The sequence below is a fragment of the Ptychodera flava genome, chromosome 2, assembly GCF_041260155.1.
Source record: "Ptychodera flava strain L36383 chromosome 2, AS_Pfla_20210202, whole genome shotgun sequence".
Taxonomy (NCBI): domain Eukaryota; kingdom Metazoa; phylum Hemichordata; class Enteropneusta; family Ptychoderidae; genus Ptychodera; species Ptychodera flava.
Genome location: NC_091929.1, coordinates 25,175,275 through 25,192,561, shown reverse-complemented (window position 1 = coordinate 25,192,561; position 17,287 = coordinate 25,175,275). Strand labels below are relative to the sequence as shown.

General features: G+C 36.8%; 1 protein-coding gene and 1 long non-coding RNA gene across 2 annotated transcripts; both read right to left on the bottom strand.

The window, feature by feature from the left end:
• Nucleotides 1-476: 476 nt before the first annotated feature.
• On the bottom strand, nucleotides 477-7,231 carry LOC139149533 (protogenin-like). The gene is made up of 5 exons (XM_070721334.1): nucleotides 7,116-7,231; nucleotides 5,732-6,055; nucleotides 4,158-4,285; nucleotides 3,729-3,882; nucleotides 477-859 (listed from the first exon to the last, which is right to left on the bottom strand). Exons 1-5 carry the CDS (start codon nucleotides 7,228-7,230, stop codon nucleotides 477-479), a joined length of 1,104 nt encoding a protein of 367 aa, XP_070577435.1. The 5' UTR covers nucleotide 7,231.
• Nucleotides 7,232-7,240: 9 nt separating this feature from the next.
• LOC139147639 (uncharacterized) lies at nucleotides 7,241-8,708 on the bottom strand. The gene is made up of 3 exons (XR_011555769.1): nucleotides 7,897-8,708; nucleotides 7,640-7,780; nucleotides 7,241-7,313 (listed from the first exon to the last, which is right to left on the bottom strand). It is a non-coding gene; the product is annotated as an uncharacterized lncRNA (long non-coding RNA).
• Between the last annotated feature and the right edge of the window lie 8,579 nt (nucleotides 8,709-17,287).

Below are 17,287 nucleotides of genomic sequence, written 5' to 3'. Positions count from 1 at the left end.
CAGAATTAACTAGAAAAAAGAAAGTAATTTTATAGTAATAATAAAATTATAATGAAGTCATTTGAAATGGACAAAAATTTTCATCAACCAGATTTACTAAGAATAAAATTACCGTTAATTTTCATGAAGAGAAACTCTATCTCATTGGTCGATGTAATTGTATCAAACACTTACCCTTTCGATAATGTTCTAATACAGGCTGGATAACTTCTCTTGTATTTTCCCTTGTTGAAATTATTGCTTCACTAGTTTCCGTTGAAGCTGTGAAATATCGAACAATATATATTCATGCTAGTTAAAATGTATGCTTCCAGTGTTCTAGTGGTATCGATGCAAACATAGGCAAAAGAAAGACAATTATATTTCGGTTTCAAGAAAATGGCAGAAAGTCGAATCCCTCAGGGATATGTGTTATGTATTGCAATATGTGTATCAGTTTAAACGTTAGGAGAGAAAATTATAATGGAAAACAAGAACTAACTTGAAGTAGTAATGACGGTAGTCGCTTCTTCAGGGATTATAATTTCCAGATTAAATGAAGTCTCCATTGTTATTTCTTTATAGCTTGTCTTGCACGTATAATTTCCAGCGTGGGTCGAGTTCACACTGTCAATTGTCAGCTCGCTGGATACATTGAACTGACCAGTATCTATCAATCCATCGATAGCAATTGAATCAGTTCTTTGATTTGCTGCGTATCCAAGGCTTTCATTTCCAAAGTACCAGAATAGTGTGTTGTTGGGTTCATTTAATATTGCATGGCAAATGACTCTAAGGCTTTCTGATGCATTCAAAACCACTGTGTCCTGTACAGATCGTATTATTTCCGGGTGAAAGGTCAATTGTAACCGAGATTGACCTGCAAAAGAAAAAATAACGGGCTCGTGACATCAAAGGCCGAGAGATCACCGGAGGTTAACACAGCAAAATGGCACCGCTATTGACCTCATTCCAGAAGTGTTGATTTGGTCATTGCAGTACACCAGGCTAGGCTATCATGCAGCTATAAAGCTGACTTTTAGGCGTGTCTCGACTATAATAATTATCAAATAAAACCACCCTGATATTTTTCTATGGGTGATAAGTAATGCATGTTCTTTAACATTAACATGAAGAAAAAGCACTTCTAAAGGAATGCACATGAGCTACAATTCTTGATAACTCACTGACAAATGTTGTTGTGTTTGATGAAACACTGCAATTGCGAAAGCGTGTGTTTCGTTGAGTGTCGTATTGTACTTCAGGTATCGCCTCTCTGTCATTCCTTTGAATCAAATATTCGATAAAAATGTTTAAAATGTTCAATCATCATCATGGTCATCATCATTGAAACCATTGCGAAATACCGGACTTCATAATCTCTAAGATTCGGCTATTATATGACACGTAACAACATTTTAGCCAAATGCAACCCGTACGACAAATACGGCCAAGAAGCCCGGCTAAAACTGACCATCTCCATACTTCATGCAGCTCAAAACACTCAGCCCTAAATTAACCCAAAATGCACCTTCGTTCAGAAACAAACGGGGTGTTCAACACATGTTTCCCAGTGTCTGTTAACTTCAAATTTTCTGCACTGGTAAACTCTGTAGGACGTGGATGAGGGGTGGCTATAGCAAACGGACGTAGTTGTAATGAAGTAGGAGTTTAAGTTTAATTATTCCCACAGCTGCCTAAAGCCCAAGTTTGTGATAGTGTTTCTCTTAGGTTGATGATTCCCCTGATGCTTTGATCGAGTTGACGGTACATCTTTATCACAAACACAAGGCAGATTTGCCATCTCTTGGTAGAAAATGTAGTATTTATCCTCTGTTCGCTCTACGTCAAGACAACTTGCTATTCGATGTGCTAGTCAAGGTAGACAAACAACATTGAAGCTGATATGTCTCCTGTGATCGAAATTTGTGTTTGGTAGGACTATTTCTGACAAAATATATCCACTTGGCGAATTTCAAGTCCTTGTGTTATATTTTTGTCGCCAATATGGACGTTCGTATTCGAATGTCTATAACTGACCGCCTGACCTTCTAACGCACGAGAGTACCGTTATTCCCCAGACGAATGGTTTCCACAACTACAACGTGGGTCAAGTGCTGCGTCCCAAAAATTGGTGTCAAAAATTATCATTTTATCGACTATTGCATTGGCAATTCGAGCAATAAAACACGTAATGTATAACGCCCGTATACTCAAAAGGAATTACGCGAATAAATTTAGCAGAAAAGTCAGAGCTTGACGCAATACTATTGGTTATGTCAGCATTGCAACGAGGGTCGAGTGTGGTCGGCTAGACCGACACAATATTACATATGCAGTTCTCTGGGAAAATTTCTGGGACATTGCTATTTGAATTTACGTATAACTTCGCGGAAGGTAGGCGTCGTCCTCCCAATCGTCTGGGGTTTGCCCTCACACGAACGTGAGCGCCGTTACTCACGCAATTGGTCGACAACTAGAAATGGTTAAAATGATTAACTGCTTGCGTAGGGCGTGTTGATATTATTCCAAAGTACTTCAAAATATATTAAACGCGGAATCGCTTGGGGAACTCCCATAATTTTGCAAACAAATAACGAATTTCTAGCTTGTGCATGTAATAAGTATAGTTGTGACACGTTCATTATTATTTATCATTAGTGTTTTCCTTCACTTGACGCAAAAAAAAACAATATTAGGGAATAATATCTAATAATGCAATTGTCCAGAAGAAATGTTTCTCTCAGGCCAACCGTCTTGATACTTAATAACATTTTGATCATAAGCGCATGGCTAGTTGCCTGCAATCTCCGATCTGTCAACAAGCGGTCACATTATGATATCGAATAATTCTCATTTATTATTGACTACCCACTACAAGTCAAAGTTCAACATTTAGAAAGAGGAACTTAAGTATAGAAATTACTGTTCAAGAGGAAACGATTGTTACAAAAACGTTCATAAGGCGAATCTGTTTGAAATTTTGTATTGAGTGGGAGAGTTAGTACAAAGTCCGACCAATAAGACAGAAAGAAAAAATTCCGACACATAATGACATGGCAGTCGTACACGGAAGGAGAGGAAGTTACAACGGCATTGACATAAGAAAAATGTTTACAAAACAGTTTCACAGGAAAAGGTATTAAATCGTAGGTCACACGAAAATTAATAGCATGGATTAAGAAGGTTGACTAATCCTTGAAGGTTTGTTCAGTTCGGACGTTCATGATTGCCCCACTGGGCAATAATGAAAATTATTGTGTAATACACTTAAGTAGGCACTTATATGAAATTTATTATTTATTATAAGATGAAACAAACATTCACATGGCACTGTAACATTTAGTTTATTTGAGCAATAATGTTCACCCTCCCCTGCCAATAATAGACGTTACCAAATTTTGCACGACATGATGTAAGCGGCATGGCCGTCTACTTTTAAGAGGCAAAACGTTTTTTGAGTCCATTATGCACCATGAGTTGGTACATTGTTGCTATAATTATATTTTGTTTGCAAAGCAATGTGGATTTGTAGATGTAGAAATCATCTGCAGCCACAATACTGGATAATCAGATACATTTTCAGTACTAATCTAGGGGATGACGTCACATAAGTCACTCGTATTGACAAAGCTCTTTACTATAAATTAGAGCTCAATGAATTGGTTATCCCGGAACATTGTAAACTGTATTAAAACATAGGAAAAGAAGCCATTCGACAGAGTCGATAAAAATATAGAATTACTTACTAACTGTATCGAGTGTAATACTGGAACTGTTAACGCTACCACATCTTGTTTTGGCTTCACAAGAATATGAGCCAATATCGTCCGACCCAACATCGTAAATTGTCAGTACAGATGTCGTTTTGCTAAGAATTCTTACATTATGGTTATTGGAGACCTAAATTTTGAGACGAAGAGAAATACTGTAATGAAATCGCTCCTCTAATAGACATGAAGATGTACGCTATAATTGACTATTGAAATATGACTATTCGAATATGACTTTTGAAATTGAGATGCGGCTTTTGAAACACTGAGCTGATTTGTCGATGAAAAACTGATAGTCGATGATCATATTCGGCTTTAGTTCATATCTTCAGAAAACTCCTTCACATCATGGAACTTGAATCAAACAAGACAAGATCTAAGTTTGGACGAGGCGAAACCGCTTACCTTCAGGCTTTCATTGTTGAAGCGCCAACTTAGAGAAGAGAATTCCTCTGAGACATTGCAGATAATTATGGCTGTGTCACCAACGTTCAATGGTTTATGTTCTAATTTTATATCTATCCTTGTATTGTCTGTAGTGTTAAACATGGAAATCAACTTTTGAAGAAGCTAAATCAACACACAACAAGGTACAGGACAACATGTTCAATATTTGAATGCAATGTTTAAAATTTGTCGCGTTTCGTGAAGAGAACTGTTTTAATTTGCCCGATTGTTAGACCATTCAAACTCAATATATCAAATTTTTGAGGTATGGCACACAGGAAATACACTATTTGACAACCATTTAACATGATAATGCCAACTGTAGCCGTAAGCCTTACTTTAAGTACCGTACGGAGTTGATGGGCTAATGTGCTGATTTGATTTTATCGTGTCTGAACAGTTTATTTTGACGTAATGACGTCGCTCTCTTAGAAACAAAATACTGATATGGGACGTGCATCTTTCTATTATATTCTCTATGTTAGAAAAGAGCAGTCTGCATGTAGAAAACTGCGCTGTCACATAATGAAGCAAACGAGGTGTTACATCTTTAGCAAACATAAAAAAACCCAGAAAAACAAAAAACGTGTAATGATGCTGCATCATCTCATGATGATAATTGACATAAAACTGCACCTTCGAAACATGAATAGACGTGTATATAGAAAAGCTGATGCTCAGCTTGTAGATAAAATGATCTGTGTCAAAGTGCAAAGCTTTATATAAGTAACATTGTTCCTGGATCTATCACCATTTCACTCTAATTGTTTTTTTAATGCGCTGATGTTATACATTAAATGCATGAAAACTCTAGAAAAAACTGTGAATAGGCAGGGACCACTCAGTTGCTTACACACTTAGAAATCTAAAGATATCTAAAAATACTGAGGGGAAAACCAGTTTAGTACGGTTCACTGGTCAAGTATCAAGCTATTGTTATAGTTTCGATATAGGTTGCAAGAATGCAAGAAGATAAAGTGATAGATAACATGTTTGTAAATACTTAAACCAGAGAGATCAGTATTTATGGGATAAGTTCCGCTTTGAAATAAGCTTTACATAATAAGTTTTAATTTGGGGTGTGATTATTGGCTAAAATTGTTTTATCTGGTTTTCCTGATAATTTTAGTTGTGCTGAAATGCCAGAGCACTTGGAGAGCATGTTGAGACAAAATATCACTGCATACCCTAATTAAAGTAGTGCGGTGTAAATCTAGACAAGTACAGAGCGGGAACAATTTTTGAATATTGTTCCGCTTTGTTATTCTGTCCAATGTATTCGTTACGAGTATGTAGCTATTCTGCCTGTTGACGTTTCCAACCTCCCTGGTTTTGTCATGTCCTAGATTATAACGGTTGTCCATATACGATAACACGAACCTCTTTCAGGGCTGTAGAGAAATACCTTGTTGCACCAGCACTGCAAGGTATTACCAGAGCGAAATATTATCTTCTTCTAAAGCAGTCCATCACTGTATGAAATAAAATAGCGTGTGATGGTTTAGTTATAAATGATTAGAAATAGTAGTTACCTTGGACATGGAGATCAATCTTGATATTTTCGGCTAAGATTGATTGACCGACCGTCCATGTGGCAATAAAGTTGTACTGGTCAGCCATCTCACAGGTCACATTCTCAAACGTTGCAATATAGTATCTGCCGCGATATGTCGGAAGTATGTTTTCGCTATATGATGCACAGCGTTTCATCAGTCCTTCAGATGTTTGATAGTAAAACAGGTCTAGTGAATCTCTCATCAAAATAATATGCATCGTGTAGAGTGTTTCGAACCTGAAAACTACGGATACGGGTTTTCCTCTTCTTGCCGTGGCCTCCAAGGATTGTGACATAGTGTCTACAAGGCATAAAACAAATATTTTAAAAAATTTACTGAGACTATCACTTACGTTACAAATGGTAAAAATCAATATTTGCCAATGCATTCGTGTGGTGTGTGTTACTTTGTCAAGAATTCTATCACTTTTTTCCTCATTATATTTTAACATTGTCAAAAACCATGAGGGACACATGCATTTTTCAGCACTACTGTTAGAGTAATACATTTTTGCATCATAAATAGTCGTATCAATGATGTTCGGATGGGGACGTTCTCAATATTTCAAAGTTTATGGAATCAAGACATGGAGAATTCTACTGATATCAGTCAAGTACAAGTGCGTCGTTATAATTATGTAAAACGTAGATTCTTGGCTCAAATATTGGCCCAACTTTTATCGATGTTTATACGTTTTCATAAGTACTATTAACACTCATTATTCATATTATTCTCAAAACGTTGCAAAACGTTTAAATGTTAAAGTTTTTAAATAACAATTCATACAAACACCATCAATATTATCATACAAAAATCCGTTCATAAAATAAATGGAAATGCGTTTTAAACACTTCAAGAGTGAAATATGTTTTTTCAAAAATAAAACGTTAGCCTATCTTAAAGGATTTCATATAAATAGCCAAACAATTAATTTTTTTTCAGCTTAAAAAACACACGTGATCAGACGTATTAATTATTTTAGTGCTAACACAGATATAGATCAAATTATGCAGCTGACGCAAAGAAGCACTAAATGACAAAAAAAGGAAAAGTCGCGAGAAAATGATTAAAGGACTGATTTTACAGAAAAAAGTCTGAAAGTATTTATCGCTTAGGTCATATAGCGAGTTCAACAAATAAAAAAATAAAGGTCATAGATCATTCATATATTTCACTGTATCAGAGTTCAAAGCTGTAATATGCTTCAATTTCTGTAAGAAAGATGATTCCCGTTTAAGGAAGAACCCACCCGTAACTAAAAAGACGAATATGTTTGAGTATAAGCCTGTCCCTGCTCAAGAATAACCAGAGAGCATTTGAAATTTGTGCGTATGCAGTTTGACTTTTCTTAAATACTTACCTTGTATTGACACAATAGTATCGCCAAGCCAGCCTGAAACTACAGACCACCATGTATATGTTATCTTGCCATCTCTATGGTTTAGTTCCTCAATCTCCACAACGAAATAATTCATCACTACATGTATAGCAAGATTGTCGGACGAACTACTTGGTTTATTGGACTCGGTTGATATGCAAGCGATAGTTTCGAAAATATCTATAGAAGCAAACAATCATTCTAGACAATTAATATGTATATTGCACAGCAAGGGAATTGATATTTTCCTGAGTACAATCGATATCTTACCATGCAGAGTATTACCTCAATCGCGCGTCATTTTGAATTTTACTTCCTTTAAAACTCACCAACGAACGTTAATCAAGAAAATGTACCAATGTTCAGAAAAACTACATATTTGTATGAACAAAATTTAAAAGAATAACGTATTACATCTGTTTGCTTGACATGACAGTTTAAATGTTTTAGATGATCTCTGGAAGATATATTATATTTTTTGTTGTAATATTCGACTCCTACGTTACCTTTTCCTATGGTTCTGTTGATGCAAACCGAATTCTTTTCGTTCACACCTACTGTGCTGTTTAACAATAGCCTTCCTTCAGGTACAGCAATATCTTCGTTCATGTTAACCACTATCAAAGAATCGTTCACTACGAGGGGTCCTGGTTTGCAAAAGGCAAGAAGTGTTAGTGTCAAAATTTATTTCCGAGATCTATAAAAACACAAATACGTCTAAAAACGTAAAAAATGCTAACATTTGCCACCGTTCAACTCTTACCATTGTCATAGGGACATCCTCGTTGCAAAGACATCGTCCGATCAATAGAGACAGTTATTCCAATACAAATCGCTATAATGTCGATCAACATCTTCTAAAGCAGTCCAGGCGTAGCTACGTAAAATCTTTGCACGCAGTGAGTCAAATATATAACGCCCAAAAATTACTCACAGCGAACAATTTATCCTGTTTGTTGTCCTCGCTTAAGAAAGAGGTATTCAGAATAAAAAGTACCAACATGGGATTAGTTTGATATCTGTGGTAGCAGTACTGTACTAGTCTGATCGAAAATGAGTACATACCTCCTGCCAGCCTGCGTATGTATGGAGGACTAAATATACAGGAAAACCCCGAAATATACCTCTGTCTTCACAGAACATTGTCACTTACTCAGCTACTACCATGAACGCAAAATGATTTCCCGGTTATCATTTTTGATATGCGTTTCCTGGTAGCTATTGGTCAGTTCTATGAACAACTGTAAGGGCTGCAAGAAATGTAATATTAACCTAAAGTAGATAAGCTTTAGACATGTTAGAATGTGTTTACGCTGACGATGTCTCATCGATGTACGTTTATCGTATGATAAGACATCGTCTGTGTCTGTGTCTGTAATCACCATTCAGGTCTGTGTGAGATAAAGCCTCAGTCGAAAACAATATATATAGCAGTAAGGGTTTGCTCTCTTATTTGCGACATCCCTTGTGCAACGATCAAGACGTTGAATATTTGAAACCCATTTCACTGTCAAAATAGATCTATTGTTTACTATTTGAAGAAAATATAAAGCATCATTCACAAATCGCTACGTTTCCCATAAGCATGTCTTCGTGCACACAGAATTTATTTGGTAATGTTACGTGATGCCGCTTACTTGTATTTAATTCGATTAAAAATAATGAAGATATTAATTAGCCCTTGTTCAGGCTTACCTGATGTCAAAATCACGTCAGGAATTAATTCATTGTCATTTTCTTACCGTTAACAACATGCAAGGAATATACACTTATCATTACTGTAACTACATAATCTCGTTATATCCTGGCTGACTGTATATACTCATGCTCTTTGCGTAACCAAGGTAGAACGTTGACTTCAAGGTAAAGTGAAGATGTCTTGGTTAATATGCAATCTGATAAGTCCATTAGTACAGGGCAAAAGCAGGACATTCACAAAGTGTATGTATGTATGTATGTATGTATGTATGTATGTATGTATGTATGTATGTATGTATGTATGTATGTATGTATGTATGTATGTATGTATGTATGTATGTATGTATGTATGTATGTATGTATGTATGTATGTATGTATGTATGTATGTATGTATGTAGGTATGTAGGTATGTAGGTATGTAGGTATGTACGTATGTATGTATGTATGTATGTATGTAGGTAGGTAGGTATGTAGGTATGTAAGTATGTATGTATGTACACTATAGGGAAAAAGTGCGTGACTAGAGTGAGAAACTCACGCTTTCTCGTAATCGGTGAGAATCTGTTCTTATTCTCACCGCTGTCGGTGAGAAAATTTTAATCTCCACTGGAGATTGGCGAGAAATGCACTCCTTGGCGAGAATCAAGTGTGAGAACAAATTCTCACCGGTGAGCAGAGAGAATTGAAATTCTGTGGCGAGAATCATCAAGACTCGCTGTTCATTGGCGAGAATCATAAAGACTCCGAACGGCGAGTCTTGATGATTCTCACCAGTGAATTTCAATTCTCGCTGTACTTAGTGGGAATTTCCATTCTCACCGGTGAAAATTTGTTCCCACACTTGATTCTCGCCAAGGAGTGCATTTCTCACCAATCTCTAGTGGAGATCAAAATTTTCTCACCGACAACGGTGAGAATAAGAACAGATTCTCATCGATTGCGAGAAAGCGTCAGTTTCTCGCTCTAGTCACGCACTTTTTCCTTATAGTGGTATGTATGTATGTATGTATGTATGTATGTATGTATGTATGTATGTATGTATGTATGTATGTATGTATGTATGTATGTATGTATGTATGTATGTATGTATGTATGCATGCATGCATGCATGCATGCATGCATGCATGTTTGTTTGTTTGTGTGTGTGTACGGGTAATTCCGGGGTCAATGGATGGATGAATGGATGGATAGGCAGCCAGCTAGCTAGTTTTACAGGTAAGTAGGTATACAGAGCAGACAGGTAGCTAACTAGATGGATATCTAAGTAGCTTATCGTGAATTGGCAGATAGTCGAGTTGATGGGTAAGACAGGCTGTTAACTAACCATAAACATTCTAGTTAAGCGGAATTATGTCGATTATAACTGATGGTAATATATGTTATATAATTTCTTTGTGCATGTGACAATATATAAGCGCATGAATGATTGTTATTTTGAGGTCGTCATATCACTGATAACTAATACGCAAACTATTGGTAGCCCAGGGGATTAGAGGGGTCGTGACATTTTGGTGCAAACGCCACTCATCGAAAAATGGGCCGAGTTTTTTTCAGTCAAAATCAGATTTGGCCGAGAACGTATGTCGAGAGCTTACATCGGGTGCGATACGATAGTAAGAAACCAGTTCTAAAACGGACCCTATCAACTAAAATAGAAGGTAACTGCTGAGACAAAACACGAAATAGGGGCTAGGAATTATGGGAATTAGATCAGGGCGTGGGAGGAAAGCTGCATTAAAATAGAGTGATTCATGTCATTTCCCTTTTTTATAGGGAGGGTCCTGTGAAATTTTCCAGTTTTAGGGACAGTGCCATGTCATTCCGCTGTCGGGATGTCAGTCTAGCAAACAGTAGGACTCGATTGCAAATTTTAAAAGTGTCTTCGACGTGTGCGTGATCAAAAAGGACCACTGCGAACTAAACAAACTGCATATTCTTTTCAATACAAATTCAGCCATGAAGTACAGCAGACACCATCACATATTCGGACCGTAGGATTACACAGAGAGTCGATACTTTGTTAGTCTTTCATAGACATTCGATGAACATAACTGTCAACTAAATTTGGTAAATTCTATGCTGGAGAGATTGTTTGCTTGCCGAAGATGTCGGAATGTTAAAATTCAATAGCTAAATTCAAATCCAATACTACTAACAAAGTTTGACATGTGGTTACTTCAGTAGGCTTAAACCAATAAAACTATTTGACAGTATTTGTATGTGAAGAAAGACATCACTACGAATATTAACAGTATAAACACGACACAAATTATGTATATACAAAATAAGCTTGAAAGAATACCTGGATCTGTGTGGTAATCTTACACTATGTAAGAAGACTTGACTATCGTGATTAAGGTCCGCGTAAAATACGCCGTAACTATTATTAGCGTGACACGGCTGACATTCTATAGAGAGTCTCAAATGTTTTTGGAATTTTATAACTAATAACTGTTGACATAACCTCACTAGTACTATCGAGGATTAGACTGATATATTGACAGCCAAACCCTAGACCGATTGATATTACACGCCCTTAGTCAACGTTGGATGAAAATGCCTCGCTCAAATCATAACGTAGGCACCATCAATCATGTCAGGAAAGGATCAGACATTGCAGATAAACATTGACTTAGTTTTAATCCGAACAATGTATACAAACTATTCTGAAATCATCCAGAAGTACAGAATAAGATAAAATATTAAATCCAACAAGGTTTAACTTTTCAACAGTAAATTTAGTTACGCAGCGAAATATCCCAAATTTTTAAAGTAAATATGATATGCTCTAAAAATATGTGTCTATGTTACAGTAATTCACTTTTTCCTTGACGTTTATTTGCTGAAACTATACTGTAATTAACATACAAAAGTGTGTAAATTGTGTCTGGTTCTTAATATGTTTTTTTTGCTGCCTTAAAGAGCAATTTATATGTCTATGTAACGGAGTAAAAATATCACTCCGAGCTGTAGGCGACGGAAGATGGGTTGCTACACGGGAAATCAAGAGTCCGCGACGCAAACACATGATTGAGGAATAGTGGGAATGAAATATTTATTACACCCATAGACCTGGTTTTCCGTGAATAAACCTTTCAGAATGACATTTCAAGCTAATTAAGGGTAAAGAACGATATATATTCTTTTACCAGAATCCACTCGCTTGTGTTATGCGGTCGTGGCTAAGTCACAGCTGACTTGAGGGCGCTCAGTTGTACATTTCGAGGATAACTGAGAGCACGCCGAAGCTGCTCCTATGGATAATAGCATCTCTTATTTTCTGTGCGAATCAAGCGAAAAAAGGAAAGACTATGGATTTTTAGCGCAAGGTCTTTATTTGGTACGTATTATAACATCAATTTGAGTAATAATTCATTCATGAAATGGTTGGAAATACATGCGGGACGTCGCGCCATACTACTATACTCCGCTGAGGCTACCAAGAACGGGTTACTGATAACATTGTGAACTCGTCGCTCTTGCAAAATAAAATGGCATTTCTTCTGATATGTCCTAAGTCTAGAGTATTGTCGTTGCTGTAAGAAATGATAAACGCTCTTTGCTTCCTCGGCTCGACTCGTTGACTGCCGCGGCAGCATTGATCGTAATTTTGGACTTGAAACCAGTCAGTGTTGCTTCAGAAAAAAATCTACTGCGGCAGGGATGATTGGTACTTGTCAGTGGTTATCGTCTATGCTTATCATGGTGTTTGGTGCATCGACAGGGGCTCCTTGGACGAGGTGGACAACACAAATGTCGGCAACATAGCTTATGAAATGTTAGTGGTGAAGAAATCAATTTTTATCGCAAATCAACGACGACACAACGAAAATTCATAAAATTTCTAGTATCGATGTTTCTTTCGTACGTTACCCATTTATTTTAATAGTTTATGTGACTTTATGCTTCATTCCCACCCCTCCACTTTTTCGTTCATTGAATTAGAAAATAAATACTGAACAGCTGATTATTTTACGTTTTAAGGTAGTCCGGGTCCCGTTTCCACCATATGTGCAATATGGATTCATCGCAGCCATATACGTATAGCGTGACGTCATTAAATAGGGATATTGGTTCTAAATTTGGTCTGAATATGTGATAAAGTTATTATCTCTTGGTGTCTTGACCGCAATGCTGATAAACGCCCATTTTTGGTGACGATATGAACGGAACTAAATGTGAACACTGGTTTCTTTAAAATTCAGAGCACTTGCAATTTAAACTGTTGGTTAAGTGCGTTAATTTTGGGATCAAAAACCATAGTAAGATATCCAGATTGTTTTGGCCTGTCTAGGGCTGAGAATTGTTATGAAAAGGGATCTATGTACGAACCGAATTTCCTTCTGTACCAGAGCTGATTTTCTGTAAAAATTACTCTTGCTTATTTGGTAAAAGTAACAACAACAAAAAACATATTTAAAGACTGAGTTTGATCATCACCTAATTTTAATTTTTAAATTTCATGTAATTCGTAATACTGATTGTTTATATTATAGTCATATTAAGCTTACATACCGTAAGTTTAAAATTTATTTAACAAACTAAAATTAGAAAGGTTTAAGAACTTCAATTGTGTATAACAACAATCTACAAAAACTTGCTTCACCAATGTTTGATATAACATCGTAATACGATCAAGTGAAATCAGGCTTGTCTTAATCACCATATGTTGCCGGGTACTTACAGGAGGAATATATTTGATAGCGTCATTACAATCCCCTAAGTAAAGTCTTCGTCGAGCGTACTTTGAAATCCCACTATGGGACATTAAAAAGATATAACGCCGAAGTAACTGAATTTAAATCTCTTACAACAGCTTTCACATTCGTTGCTTCTTTATCAAATGCGGGACTAACATATGGCCAAATATCAGTACACGTCGCATCATTCAGCATAGATATGTTTGATATTGCACGGATTAAGCACACATGGATATGCACTTTTACATATAGATTCTGGTACTCGTTAAGTCGTCCCTCACTAATCATAATTTCACATGCCTTCAAATATGCAAATACATAACTGTTCATTGCAAATGAAATTCTTTACAAGTTTGTGATGTCATAGATTATTTTGGTAGCCCCTTGACACCAGTGTCGGTGCCAAATTAGGATTCAAGGTAAATGGTATCGTCAAATGTTGTCAAATTTTACATTCACTTCAAAATCACACATATCGATGATGAGGGGATCATTTAGTGTTCGGTGCTCCCAGATCAATGACAGTTGTCCGGCCTGCTGCTTAGTTGTTAGTCCTCCCTGCAGATAATCACTGCTTTTCCATACAGTTGGCGTGAATGCTTAAGCGGGACTCGGAAATTTTACTTCTTTCAGCCTTGATAATGGTTAGACGCATAGGGATTATGTCGTTTGTAAGCAGCAAGAACATGTGCCACCAGTGGCAGCTTTGCAATTTGTTCGAAGTAACGATAAAACACAAATATATTTCTTATTCAAAAACAACCAATATTTGTTGATGTAATTAGGTTAGCTCAATTCGTTTTTGCCGAATCATCAGGTCAAACATTGGAAAGAATAAAAATATATTGCAGCACATGTACACCTATCAAAAGTCAAGCAACTATTACGTTAATGGCTAAGCGAAAACAAAATGAGCGAAATTCAAAATGCAGGAACGAGTATCAACTGTAAAACTGGGATCGATTTGATAGTGATTGTCTATTGTGTTTAATGTTCAGTTATTGGGCCGGGGGTATTGTTATCCCCTGGCGTTTTTTCCACTTGTCATGGATTAACCAACACACACATCCAATTACCAAAAATGCATCACATATTCCACCCACTACTAAGATCCATGTGGCGGAAAAAGTCATGGATTCTGTTCCTGTAAACAATGACCATAGTAACTAATAATAACTGAGCAGACACTAAAAACGACATGCTGCCGTGAAACTTAAACAGGCACTCCCATTTGGTAACATTTTAAAACACATTTTTTTAATGCCAACGGTCGATATTTGACGTGGCGACTGCGCGCGGATCGCGAGATATCGATAAAAACATGTCATTTCCCGAGCGTATTTTTCACATCCCGAAGTTTTACGGTTATGACGCGAAACCAACCGAAGGTTTGTTGTTGTGCTTATTGACGATATTCTAGGGAGTCCATGATAAGTTCGAACGACGCAATTTTACCTCCCACTGCGAAGACTTTATATACAGCATTATGCCTTTACCACAGGTCAGTTTTTGAAAACTTCTTCTTAGCTTTGTCGTTGTCATTATTCTAAATCAGTTGTATTATATTTTTAACCAATACCACATAAACATAAGTTTTTACGTGTTAAATATTAGCCGCCTCCGATGACTACATTTTGTCGTCTGCCACACAGTACGTGTGGTTCGCCGCGCGCGTGGTATGCGTCTATGCATACCACGCGGTGGCCGCTATGTATCAACCGCACGTAACTGGGCTAGTCACCTATGCGAATTCTGGTGGAATCAGCAAAAATTGTTTTTCGTTTTATCACCAAGTCAGTAAGACTCAGCTTTCTCCCACGGGGCATGACTGATCACCGAGGCAAGTGGTACTGTGGCGTACAGCAGCGTCAGTGTAGATTCGTACTCCATAGCTTAGTTGACAATGGCCCCAGTGCCGAACGTGAGATGTTCGGAAGCTGAATTTAGGTGGGCCACCGGAATTCAAACTTTTACTTTTTTGAAGACACGCTTTTATCGATAGCTCGCGATTCGCGCGCAGTCGCCACGTAAAATATCGACCGTTGGCACTAAAAAAATGTTTTTTTAAAAAATGTTACCAAATGGGAGTGCCACTTTAACAATCATTTAATTGAAAATAAACTAGCACGGTACAAATATTTGTATCTTTTGATCAATGTTGGCACAATATTATACAAATCATAAGATTTCATCTTGGCGATTGAAATATTGAATATGAGGAGTAACTCGTGCAAAACTCATTATGTACTCCTGTAAATATTTTATTGAGTTCGTGAACACGGTCCTAAGTTTTATTAAAAATCAAATCAATAAACAAATGCCGATGGTTAGAATGAATTTACACAACTACCACCCGTGTTAGTCCTACTTCTGTGGAAACACGATGTGCAAAGGACCCCGTCAAATGTCGCAAACAAATAATAATGATAAAGGTAATATTCGGTAGCATATTTCAAATTCCGGCAGTGCCCTTCTTGTTACACGTTTTGAAAACAAACTTGAATATAGATGGTAAGATAGCATTAAAAAGACAAATCCTCTAAGAAACGAGTGCCTTTTCGATGTTTTCGCCGGTTTAGTTTCGATTTCACAGTCGCTATGCGTATGTCAAATGACAACGTCATGTGCGGTCCATACTTTCCTAAGACTGTTGCAGTAACTGTAAAGTACATTTTGTACACGGACGGCCTCTTTTTCATATAATAGTTTAAATTTTGCCTCTGATCAGGTGTCATGTCAAGGTATAATTAACGGTCACGGTACAACCGTCTTTCCTTATTGGAACTAATTTGGGAGAATAGGATGTTATAATTTTACAAATTTATCAAAAGTGTTCGATTCCCGTTAGTGAAAGTTGCAATATTACAAATTAACTATATAAATAAGTGAATTACAAAAAAAGTAGAGTAGATGAGTTTAAATTTACTGATTATAAAAACATTACTACGATATCTAATTCTCCCGTCTTACATCACGTTTAGCCTTGCATAGCAACGAAGGTTTACAATTATACATCGTCAACATATCTTACCTGCTGTTTGCACCTCGAGATAAAAAGCGTTTTTGACATTACTGGCCCGTTGGTCGTCGTAAGGACGCTTGACAAGTGTGAAGGCCAGAATCGGCACGACTGATATTAACCAATGTCAGCTCAGAGAATGCAGCATAACCATCACCTAATGTAACGTTAGGTAGTTTTCCCGTGTGCGTTGATTACTATGTACCGTTTCGTTGGCGGTCCATTTGAGATTCAAAATGCCACACGGAGTTGTAAATATGGCACTGCAATTAGCTTTCAAAGTGGATCCGATTGTAAAAGTTTACAATGAGTGGGTCGTTGTTTCCCTTTCCGTCGACGCTGCCGGATACTTCCAACTAACTATTGAATGGCTATGGAAACGAACACAAATATGTAAAACTATTTAATCAATTAAAGAAGTGGGTAGTTTGTTCACTTATTAAATGCCACATTCAAAATGTATAATGAGTGTACTATTCAAGATGCAATAATCACGTAACTCTAATCCGCCACACTTATAGTGTAGAAGGAATATGAAAGTTAAAAGTGAAAGAGTCAATATAAAAACAGATTGACGGAAATTCACAGTGGAGTATGCTTTATTGATAATTCATTGTGTTCATTAACAATCGTTGACGTGCTTGGCAAGAGCTAAATCAACCATAAGAGTAGAACAGACAATACGTCACCATTCAGTCACCTATTTTTGGTTTCTCTGAGTCTAATATAATGTCTA

What these genes read in the sequence shown, in the direction of transcription:
- LOC139149533 (XM_070721334.1), bottom strand. Translation starts at nt 7,230, where the DNA reads ATGAATTATTTCGTTGTGGAGATTGAGGAACTAAACCATAGAGATGGC. An exon ending in TCAACAATGAAAGCCTGAAG is followed by an intron (nt 3,883 to 4,157) that starts GTAAGCGGTTTC and finishes CTCAAAATTTAG; the next exon opens with GTCTCCAATAACCATAATGT. An exon ending in TATTACACTCGATACAGTTA is followed by an intron (nt 860 to 3,728) that starts GTAAGTAATTCT and finishes TTTCTTTTGCAG; the next exon opens with GTCAATCTCGGTTACAATTG.